This window comes from Plecotus auritus (genome assembly GCF_963455305.1).
Source record: "Plecotus auritus genome assembly, chromosome: 5".
Taxonomy (NCBI): domain Eukaryota; kingdom Metazoa; phylum Chordata; class Mammalia; order Chiroptera; family Vespertilionidae; genus Plecotus; species Plecotus auritus.
Window position 1 is genome coordinate 65863783 of NC_137776.1, and position 12135 is coordinate 65875917.

General features: G+C 42.5%; 1 protein-coding gene across 1 annotated transcript in view; it reads right to left on the reverse strand.

Annotated features, from left to right (window-relative positions):
* Positions 1-7821, reverse strand: part of RIF1 (replication timing regulatory factor 1) — a 69798-nt gene extending 61977 nt beyond the window's left edge. The window contains exons 1-6 of the mRNA XM_080670017.1: positions 7665-7821; positions 7182-7295; positions 6384-6462; positions 1977-2073; positions 653-780; positions 463-557 (exon numbers count right to left, since the gene is read on the reverse strand). Of these exons, the coding sequence (XP_080526143.1) occupies positions 463-557; positions 653-780; positions 1977-2073; positions 6384-6462; positions 7182-7285 (503 nt within the window). The 5' untranslated portion in view covers positions 7286-7295; positions 7665-7821. The remainder of the gene's footprint in view (positions 1-462; positions 558-652; positions 781-1976; positions 2074-6383; positions 6463-7181; positions 7296-7664) is intronic.
* Between the last annotated feature and the right edge of the window lie 4314 nt (positions 7822-12135).

The window sequence follows — 12135 nt, forward strand, 5'->3', positions numbered from 1 at the left end:
AAACATATTTTTTTATTGATTTCAGAGAGGAAGAGAGAGGGAGAGAGAGAGATAGAAACATCAATGATAAGAGAGAATCACTGATCGGCTACAGCAACCCACACATGTGCCCTTAACCAGAATCCAACCCAGGACTCTTCAGTCCACAGGCTTTATCCACTGATCCAAACCAGCTAAAGCAAGAAATAATTTTTAAACCCAGAATTGTGTTAGCAACAGCAGCCTAACCAAGACTTTATTTTTAAGACTATCTCAGTAAAATTAAACAAAGAAACCTACTAATTTAAGCACATATATTTCCTCCTTCTTCCTGTTACTTTTTTCTTGAGACTTTTAGTCTAGAAGACATTTCCTTCTTTTAATGTCTAACTCTAATTCAAGTCCCAAAAGTCCTCTCCTTAAAAGTAAATTCTGAACTTCCTGAAACTATTCTTCCAATTTGCAGAGCATCCAAACTCATACCTTATGATGACATTTAATGCTTCATAATCAACAACAGCAGAATGCATCTCTCCTCTATTAAATACTGTTTCTAATGAATCAATTATACTGGGTACCTAAAAGATAGAACAAAATAAATACAAACCAATTAAACCTGAATTTTTTTTAAATGGCATGTATTTAAGAAGACACATATAAAAACTATACTTACTACTTTGCCTATAACTTCAGTGGGGAACGTCTGCTTGGATATCACCCAAAGTGCCCTCGTACGTACATTTTTGTCTGAACTCTTAACATTATCATTCAATTTTGAAAGCAGTTCTTGAATATTTTTCTCTGAAAAACAAACAGCTTTAATTATGTGGAATAGTTTACATCCTTTAAAACACCAAATATAAAAATAGAGAAAAAAATTAAATGCATATCCAAAGAGAAGTACCAAAGAACCAATGCTGATATCAAACTACTTTCCAAAAACATAAAAATAGGTAAGATGGTATATTTAGAGAAAATAGTAGCCTCTAAATGAGATATTTTGTGCAATTAACTTTATAGATATTAGTAGGTTTGAACAGACAAGATAATTTTTGGCAAGATGTTATGAACCCTACATCTGTCTCAAAATGAACAACTACTTTAGATTGCTACCATTTCTATACAGGGTGGGGCAAAAGTAGATTTACATTTGTGAACATGTTAAAGATTCTTCTTGTATTATTATTTATTATTTTCCATACAAACTGTAAACCTACTTTTCCCTCACTCTGTACATTAAAAAGAGCAGAAACTTCTCCCTCAGAAAACAGATGTTAACAACTTTCTGACATCTTTATTTCCTAATTTCCCTTCTCTAAAGATCATTTCCTAGGTTTCCTTTACCATGTCAAACTGCTAACTTAAAGCAACAATTAGATTAGTTGAAAACGTAGAAAGCATCAGTTAAGTCTTGTTTTCATTACCATTTTTAGTTCTAAATCCTCCCACTTACCACTATATAAAAACATTCTAATTCAGCATATTGCTTACTGTATGTGCTTATACAAAATAAGTGACCATCTAAATTATTAACTTCTAAAGCAGATAAGAATTTCCAAAGGGAAAGTTCAAGCTTTCATAACATTTATAAATAAGCTTATTTTCTTTTAGAGCAAATTTTACAATCAAAGAGCTATGTCTAAGAAAAAATAAAGCTTTCCAATAATAATCTAAACGTCTGAATTATGTTATTAGCCCTGTTCAGTGTGGCTCAGTTGGTTGAGTACTGTCCCATGCACCAAAAGGTTGCTGGTTTGAATTGCAGTCAGGGCACATACCCAGATTTTGGGTTTGATTCCCGGTTGGGGTGCATACAGGAGGCAACTAATTAATGTTTCTCACATCAATGTTTTTATCCTCTCCAAAAAAAAATACTAAAATAAAAACGTATTTTAAAAAATATATTATGACTCTAACAGAAGTAACAGTACTTTTCACAACATCTAAGTATATACTTATAAACTCTTAAAATATTAAGGCATAATAAATTCAACTACCTGATAATCCTGAGGTAATTTTGGGATTATATAAACAAAACCCCAAGGCCTGTAGAGCAGCACAACTGAGCTCTGAGTTTTGACTGGAAATGTGAGCCTATAGGAAAAATAAAATAAAATCACACACTTGTTACAAATGAGTACAACTGTGAACCGATCTTTAGAGAGCAAAGTTTGATTAAAAAGCAAAATGACATTTTAATCAAACCAATCAATAAATCTTTTGAAGTAAATGAAATAAGACCAGGAGTCCATGTATATAGCTTGGCAAAGAGGGAAACTATATAAAGATCAACTAAGTAAAGAACATTTTTCTTGGCCCTGGTCTGGTAGGTAGTTCAGTTGCTTAGAGTATTGCCCCAATATACCAAGGTTGCGGGTTTGATCCCTATCAGGGCACATACAAGAAGCAACCAATGAATATATAAGTGGAATAAAACCAATGTTTCTCTCTCTCTCCCCCCTCCTATAACTAAAATCAATAAATAAAAGATAACAAAAAAGAACATTTTTCTTAAAAGATAAAGAACATTTCCACATATCTGAAAGCAAAGGAAAAGTCAACCAAATGAAGATGCTAAAGACACTAGACAGAAAATAAACAATAGGAGCAAAGCCCTTCCATAATGGGTAAGCAACAGACTCAAACATAAAAGGTCTCAGGGTGATTCCCACTCGGGGCACATGCCTAGGTTGCCAGCTCAATCAGGGTATGAGCCTGCAACCTGGGCATGTGTCCTGACTGGGAATCGAACCATGACCTCCTATTTCATAGGTCAACAATCACTGAGCCACACCAGTCGGTTTCATCCTTGTTTTTCTCTCTCTCTTTCTCTCTCCTCCTTCCTCTCTAAAGAATCAATAAAGACATATTTAAAAAGAAAAAAATAGAATACTTTGAGCTACTACTGTATCTCCTGGATAATAGCTAGCATGTGTCTGTAAATAAACTTAAAGGGTTTCTTAAAAATGGTGTCTTACCTTCAAGAATGTTGTGGGTTCATAGAAACAATACTAGCAGAATTCTAAACAATAACATTTCACCTAATATGATTCCTATTATAAAAGAATTCAACTATCCTTTTAGTGCTTAGTAATTCACACATAAAGCTTCTGTTGATTGTCCTATCAGTATTGTACTCACCCAGACATTTCTAAATATAGTTAAGTTCTAGGGAAGTCAAAAGTTATAAGTGGAATTTTTACTACAAGGAGGAAGCAAGGGTTGGTACCTCTAACCCAAGCTGTTCAACAGTCAACTGAAATTATTCATCAGGTATTTTAGTTACAAACCCTATCTAAAACAGTGCCTCTTGATTCGAAATGCAAGCAATTGAGCTCCTGACCCTACACGTTGTCAAGTACTAAATATATGAAAATGCATGTTTTTATCACATCAAATAGTCTTGTGCAACTTAGTAACGGGCATGTTCTGAGAACTGCGTCATTAGGCAATTTTGTCATTGTGCGAACATCATAGAGCACACTCATACAAACCTAAAAGGTATAGTCTACTACACGCTTAGGTTATCCTATCTAATATGAGTAATATGTAATATCTAATAAGAGTAATATGTAAATTGACCGCCACTCCAAGACACAAGATGGCTGCCCCACGTGGTCAAAGATGGCTGCCCCCATGTGGACACAAGATGGCCAGCAGGAGAGGGCAGTTAGGGGTGACTGGGCCGGCAGAGGAGGGCAGTTGGGAGGGACCAGGCCAGCAGGGGAGGGCAGTTGGGAGGGACCAGGCCAGCAGGGGAGGGCAGTTGGGGGGGACCAGGTCTGCAGGGGAGGGCAGTTGGGGGGGACCCAGGCTTGCAGGGGAGGGCAGTTGGGGGGACCAGGCCTGCAGAGGAGGGCAGTTGAGGAGGACCAGGCCTGCAGGGGAGAGCAGCTGGGGGGGGACCAGGCCTGCAGGGGAGGGCAGTTGGGGGCGATCATGCCAGCAGGGGAGGGCAGTTGGGGGCGATCATGCCAGCAGGGGAGGGCAGTTGGGAGGGACCAGGCCTGCAGGGGAGGGCAGTTGGGAGTGATCAGGCCAGCAGGGGAGGGCAATTGGGAGGGACCAGGCCTGCAAGGTAGGGCAGTTGGGGGCGACCAGGCTGGCAAAGGAGGGCAGTTAGGGGTTACCGGGCCAGCAGGGGAGGGCAGTTGGGGGCAACCAGGCCTGCAGAGGAGGACAGTTAGAGGCAATCCGGCCAGCAGCGGAGCAGTTAGGCGTCTACCAAGCTGGCAGGAGAGTGGTTAGGGGGTGATCAGGCTGGCAGGCAGAAGGGGTTAGGGGCAATCGGGCAGGCAGACAAGTGAGTGGTTGGGAGCCAGCAGTCCTGGATTGTGAGAGGGATGCCCAACTGCCTGGTGGGATCGGGCCTAAACGGACAGTCGGACATCCTTCGTGGGGTCCCAGATTGGAGAGGGTACAGGCTGGGCTGAGGGACACCTGTCCCCATGCACGAATTTCGTGCACTGGGCCTCTAGTATGATATAACCTGCTGTTCCTAGGCTACAAGCCTTTATGAAACATGAGATTAAATCAAGCACAAGAAAAAACGATACAATCAAGAGATGTGTTAAGTGTAAGATGAGGCTGCTGCCAGGCTAACATACTGTTTTACAGCACTTTATAAGCAGAAAGTGCTCATTAAAATAATGATTAGTAAGTATAATATAGTAAATACATAAGCCAGTAAGTCACTTATCATTATCAAATATTATATGCACTGTACTTAATTTTATGTGATATACTTTTATAGGACTGGCAGCATAGTAGTTTGTTTACACCAACATCACAAGAGTAACATTTTTTTAAATATATTTTGTTGATATTTTACAGAGAGGAAGGGAGAGGGATAGAGTTAGAAACATCAATGAGAGAGAAACATGGATCAGCTGCCTCCTGCGGTACACCCCCTTACTGGGGATGTGCCCCCAACCAAGGTACATGCCCTTGACTGGAATTGAACCTAGGACCTTTCAGTCCACAGGCCGTCGCTCTATCCACAGAGCCAAACAGGTTAGGGTGAGAGTAACATTTTTTTTTATTATTGTTTAAAGTTTTACATACGTCTCCTTTTTCCCCAACTGACCCCCTTCCCCATCCCTTTCCAGCTGGGCACGCCCCCACCACCCCGGTGTCTGTGTCCATTGGTTATGCTAAGATATGGATGCATATAAGTCCTTTGGTGGCTCTCTACCCTCCCTCCCCTACCATTTGTCTCTACATCGATCTATTGATGCAAGAGTAACTTTTTTAAAAAAATTGATTTTAGAGAGGAAAAAACATCAGTGATGAATCACTGATGGGCTGCCTCCTGCACCGGGGATCCAGCCCACAGTCAGGGCATGTGCGCCCTTGACCAGAATCCAACCCGGGACCCTTCAGTCCGTAGGATGACACTCTATCCACTGAGCCAAACCAGCTAGGGCAAGAGTAACTCTTGAGCTACAGTGTTACGCTGGCTAAAATGTCATTAGGAATTTTTCAGCTTCATTACAATCTTATGGGACCACTATTGTATATTGGGTTGGTTCAAGTTGTTGACTAAAACCTCATTATGCAGAGCATAATTATACTACTGGAATGTGGAACATGAGCAAAAAAAGTGGGATAATAAATAATACCACTGATATTGTATAACAATACTATTAATATCTTGAACTAATTACTACACAATAAAGTAAGCTCCTGATTCCTGATCGCTGGAACAGGATGCTTAAGAGGTAGACAGAACCTCAAATGCCTCAACATTTAGCTAGAAACCATGCTAAAAAGTACAATGAATATCTTGATAGAATACTTCTATTTTAAAAGCACAAAAACAAGATAAAGGTAAGAACTCAAAGTGACTTTAAAGACTGCGCTCAACCTCTTAATTCTAAAAATAAGAAAATTAAAGTTAAGTTTTAAGGAAGGTCACAAAGCTACAGGGTACTCAAGTGAGGACAAGAACATAGGTCTTCAGTTTGAGGTTAAGCTATACCACCTTCCTATAAACAGGTGATGCAGATAACCTTCGTTAACGGTTTTTAACCAGGCAAGAGTAGCAAAACTAAGGGTGTGTGAAGATAAAAAAATATACCAAAAACAAAATGATAAAGTCATTACTTAGAAGTACATTCCTACAAAAGGAGATAAAACAGATTAAATAATCTCCGATTACTGCTTTTAAATTAAGAGCAAAGGTTTTGGATTCAAATGGCCTTGGACAAATTAAACCAATCTGTTCTGAAATATGGGGACTAAAGAGTAACTTTACAGGGACACTGAGTTAGATTAAGTGAGAGAAAACTATAAGGGAACTCAGAGTACTATAATATGCTTTAATTTTATTTAAATTCAAAGTTTTTATGAGTAAACTGGTAAAACTTTTCCCCACAAATAAAAAATTACTAACAGACACATACCTTTAAAACTTCACATAACCGAGGAAGTTTTTTCTCAATTTCTATAATGACTTCTTTTCCATCTTCTCCAGTAATACGACTTAAGAGCAAAAATAAAAAGTTTATGCAAATAGACACAAAAGTATAATCACTCCCTAAAGTTTAAAGTTTATGTTAGAATCCTGGCAAATTAACTTGATCTGGTGCTAAGGTACTTAAGTATAGAATGCAATATACATCTGAAAAAAACCTTCAGAATTACTTTTGCATCCACTGTACAAGTTTCAACAGTTTCTCTTTGTGAAGAGGGAAGAGAGAAACCTATCCCTAGTCGCAAATTTACAATCTTTATCATTTTATACCAGTTGCTATCCTCTCCTCGCAATGTCCAACTGCAGAAAACTCAATGGTTTGCGGGGGGGGCGGGGGGGACATTACAAAGGATTTGCAATTAAAATAGAACTCGATTAAAAAAAAAATTCTGGGTTACCACACTGTCCCAGTACATACGCGACTTACATTAAAAACCACTCCTCCAACCAGCATGCCCACTTCCAACCAAACTTTTAAAAACTCTCGATTACAAGACGCAGGAGCGGACTTCCTCATTCCGAACATACACCTGAACATGCACCTCCGGCGATGCAGCGGCAGCTCATCCCGCACTCACTCCCACCCTCCGCCCTCGGCCGCGACCCCGGCGTCCTCCCAGCAGCTGACTTTTCTAAAACACACACACTCGTCTAGCGTACCCCACCCCAACTACACTCTCCCCAAGAACCACCAGCACGCCCCATCCCTCCTCCCGGCGGGCCTCACCTTGTCAGAGAAAGGTAAGCGTCGGTCTGCTCTCCACAGGAGGCGGCAGGGTCTTCCAAAGTCTCCAAGAGCGGCGCGAGGGGGCTCTGGCCCGGGGCCGTCATGTCGGCCACCCTGAGGCACCGGCCGGAAGAGGAGAACATCCAGTGACCGACGGAAACGACCCCGCGCCGACCCGGCGTGATCCCAGGCCCCAGCCCCGCGCGCCCGCCCAGGGCCTCCCAGGCCCACCGACCACGTCCGCACCCCTGGCCCCGGGCGCACGAACCCTCGACCCGAACCTCCTGCGCCTCGCAGCTCGCATCCAGGCCCACACGGCGCCGGTCCTCTCCCGCCACCACTTTCCCGGGCAGCTTTCAACAGGGGGAGGAGACCGGCGTGGGGCGGGAGAAGCCGGGAGTAGAGGCTTCCCACCGCGAGGGGGCGGAGGGGGCGCCAGACGGAGGATTTCCTGCGGCTTAGCAATGCGACCCCGACACGTACCCCCACGTACGAAGGTCAGAACTGCGTCCTCTCCGCCGCTTCCCGCACCACACAGACGCAGTCAAGCCTCGACTTTCCCGGCGTGGGCTGTTTACTCACGCGTGCAGCCCGCTCCTACCTAGGCCAAGATGGCGGCGGGGGCGGGCCGGGAGCGCGCGGGAGTAGGCAGGCTGGGCAGGCGAGCCTCGAGCTGGTCCAACAGGCGGCGGCGCGCCGAGGTCATCGAGCGCCGCCCTTCCCCGCCTGCTGCCCTGCCCTACCGGGCAGGTCACACCCGGGGGCTAGAGGTGTTCTGGCCTAAATTTAACCGGGGAGGGACTTAAAATATTAATGAACCTCCCAGTTCACCAGACTAAATAGAACCTTCAGATTGTTTCCGAGTGTAATGCTTGTTGAAGTATTAGCATGAAATCATTTAGCAAGAGGAGATAACTGCGCTGCAATGTTTAAGACGGAGAGCTGGGGCTAGATTTGTCTAGATGCCAACCCTAGTTCAGTGTGACTTTAGCAAGTTCATAACCCTATGTCTCAATTTCCTCCTCCGTAAAATAGGGGTAATAATGGTACCTACTTCAGGTAAAAGTGAAGTAAGAAAAGGTTGCCCTAGCTGGTTTTGCTCAGTGGATAGAGCATTGGCCTGCAAACCCAAGGGTCCTGAGTTGGATTCACATCAAGGTGAAGGTCACAGGCTTGGGTTGTGGGCTCCATCCCCAGTAGGGGGCATGCAGGAGGCAGCTGATAAATGATTCCCTCTCATCATAGATGGTTCTATCTCTCTCTCCCCTCTCCCTTCCTCTCTGAAAACAATAAAAATATGTTTAAAAAGAAAAGGAAAGGTGTGAGGCCCAAGGTTCTCCAGTTTTAACTGTACATAACAATGGCCTGAAGCTATTCCTGATTAAACTGCTGATTTCTGTGTCCCGCCCTTCCCTTAGACATTGTGATTCAGTAGATTTAGGTATCTCCTAAGGATCTGCATTCTTTTAGTCCCAGGTGTTCAAGGGTGGGGTCTTGGCTGTAAATTCTTAATGAAAATCAATTCTTAACTATTAATATGTTGCTCCCCTCATACATATAGAGGAAAGGAAAGGAAAGGAAGAGATAGAAACATCAATGATGAGAGAATCATCCATCAGCTGCCTCCTGCACGTCTGCACAACCGCAGGGCCCCGCCCCGCCCGGCCAGGCCCGCCTCGCCCCTGGGATCAAGTCTGCAACCCCGGCATGTGCCCTTGGCTGGAATCCAACCTGGGACCCTTCAGTCTGCAGGCCGACACTCTATCCACTGAGCCAAACCAGCTAGGCTGTTGCTCCCCTCTTCATAGGCCTCTGTCTGAACACTCTCCACAGCACACAGGATTAATATTCACTTTAACTTTAATTTTATTGATTTGATTTTAGAGAGTGAGAGAGAAAACATAGATTTGTTGTTCCATTTATGCATTCATTGGTTTATTCTTGTATGTGCCCTGCTAGGGATCAAACCCATAACCTTGGCATACAGGACCCATGCTCTAACCAACTAAGCTACCCAGCCAGGGCTGTATTCACTTTAAACCAGGCACCTTAAGGCCCAGCAGCAACAGGTCCTTGCACTCTGGCTCTGGCCTCATAGTTCCAGGCATCAGGCTTGAGCCTCCACTTACACACACACAGTACAACTGTCAGCTACACCTACACGCAAGCATGTCAGACTCGAGGCCAGCAGGCAGGCCGCGTGCCTTGTTTAGTTCTGGGCTGTTTTGCTCTTCTCTGTTATCTGCACCCAGCAAAGTGTCTGCCAAGCCAAGCATTGAATACATAACATGTTTCTTAAATGAAAAAAAAAAAAAAAAAAAGAAGGAAGAGAGGGAAGGAGGCATACACGTACTTGTGAGCCAAGCTATGGACGTTCCCTGGGTGCTGCTGCAGCACTTAAACTGTAAGTTTGCAATGAGGGAGCCTGCACATAACCACCCTTATTTCCTGCCTTACCTCCATTAAAGCCAGGTTCTGAACAGTCTGTCAGGGTCTCTGACTTTTCTGTTTCTTTGAAAGTCTATATTGTTCCCTTGTTTCTTCTTTTTTTGTTAATCCTCACCTGAGGATACTTTTCCCATTGATTTTCAGAGAGACTGGAAAGATGGAAAAGAGACCGAGAAAAATATCAGCGTGAGAGAGACACATCCACTGGCTGGTTGCCTCCCGAACATGCCCTTGACAGAATTGAACCTGAGACCCTTCAGTCCGTGGGCCACTGTTCTAACAACTGAGCCAAACTGGTTAGGGCTGTTGCTCCCTTTTTTTGTTATTGTTTAGAACATTAATTCAGTTTTTCAAGTGTGAGAAATGAGTCAACTAAAATCACATCTTTTTATAAAATCTTTCCCTCTACTGTCCCCCCATGGAAAATAAATTCTTCCACCTCTATCTGAGGTAGCTCTTTGTACATCTGTTAAAAGGAGTATCTCATTAATTTGCTATTGTTTGGCTATACACCTCTACTGTGGCTGAGTTGAAGATGATGTAAGGTTTAATCAGAGATGTAAGACTTAACCCGACCGAAACCAATAAGTTGACCAAGACAAGCAGGTTAAAGCGAAAAATCGCGTTTATTGAAAGCTCTCGGGTGAGGTCCCGCGGTCCGAGAGCACAGGCCGGGGGAGTCACACTTATTCACCGGTGGGTTCACCGGTGGGCTTAGAGAAAATGAATTCAAATTCTAAGCAAGGCTACAAGCAGAACTACCCTTTTTATTAAAGAGCCAGCCCTATGTGCACTTAGTGGTTATCTCGCTGCTGGCCTTGAAAACAACACAGTTCTATCCAATTAAAAAATGCACCTGGCATGGCATTGAAATTATGGGCATATCTAGTCTCTGGCCTACAAGGTCAGACAGCTTAAGTTTATTTTCCTCATTATTCAAGCAGGCTAGAAAGCAAAGTTTGTAAAGTTCCTGCTTTCCCAGCCCCAGACCTTACAGATGAGCCTGAAGGGAATTAGTACCAACCACAATCTCAATCAGTGCCCCTCCCTGTTCTTTGGTATTTTCTGAATCTGATCTAAAGTGCTGAGAAATTGCAGTGAAGACAAATCCCCTTCCCCACCCAGACCCTTCATGCACCCTTTCAACCAGATTGCTACTCCCAAACTTCACTTTTAGAGAAATTCTGTACCTGCCACTATGGACCTGCTTGACTGAACAAGAAATTGATAGTATCTGGCTCAGCTCGCATGGCTCAGTGGTTGAGGGTTGACCTATGAACCTGGAGGTCATGGTTCGATTTTCGGTCAAGGCACATGCTGGGGTTGCAAGCTCGATCCCCAGTGGGCGGGTGTGTAGGAGGCAGCAGATCAATGATTCTCTCTCATCATTGATGTTTCTTTTCTATCTCTCTCCATCCCCCTTCCTCTCTGAAATCAACAAAAATGTACTTAAAAATAAAAATAAATAAATAAATTGGTAGTATCTGGCCTCAAATATATTTTGAATTAATTTGTTCATGTATTAATTCATCTATCTTTTCATGTAGTTGTTCAACTAATACACAATTTCTATCTTCTTTGCCTTTCAAATATTTTATTTCTTTTTCTCCTCAGAACATCTTCAGAAGTAAAAGACTTACACTTGCAAGCCAATACTCCTTTCTAACTTCCCTATTCTTGTCTTTAACCACATATCAAATATCACACAGCAAATATCAAGTCTATAACCTTATGCCTCTAAATGACTACTTTCTCCTACTTGCCCTGAGTGGTCCTAATGAATCTTCCTATCTAATAATTCTCTGTCCACCCAGTATCTACCTAGAATCCCAATTTATACCCTAAATGTAGCATTTCAGGATTGTAACATTGTTCTTTATAAAACTACTTTTTATACATTATATACATTAATGCTTATATACATATATTATATACATATATAATGCTTTATATACATTATCTCCTTTACTCCTTACAGTGGTTTAAGGTGAAAAAGCACTTTTCCCAGATTTACAAATAAGCATGTGAAGCTTAAAGAGTAGAGAACTTTAATGTAGTCATGTGTAACTCTAAAACTAATCTATTTAAGCTACATTTATGTATCAACATTTAATGAGCTCTACTCTGCATAAAGCAGTATGGTGGTATAGTTTTCATGGTAGATCTACTCTTGAACATTCCAAGAAAATTCAATATAAAGAGTTCAATGGAGCCCAGCTGGCGTAGCTCAGTGATAGAGCAACGACCTATGAACCAGAAGGTCACAGTTTGATTCCTGGTCAGGGCATATGCTCAGGTTGTGGGCTCAAACCCCAGTGTGGGGCATACAGGAGGCACTATCTCTCCCTCTTCCTTCCTCTCTGAAATCAATAAAAAAGTATATATATAGAAAGAGTCCAATGGAAGCGCACTACTTAAAGGACTCCTATAGTTATTCATTCAATAAAATAAAGTACCCATCTGTAACCCAAATTACTAATGTTAATGTAATGAATCCAGCTTTGAA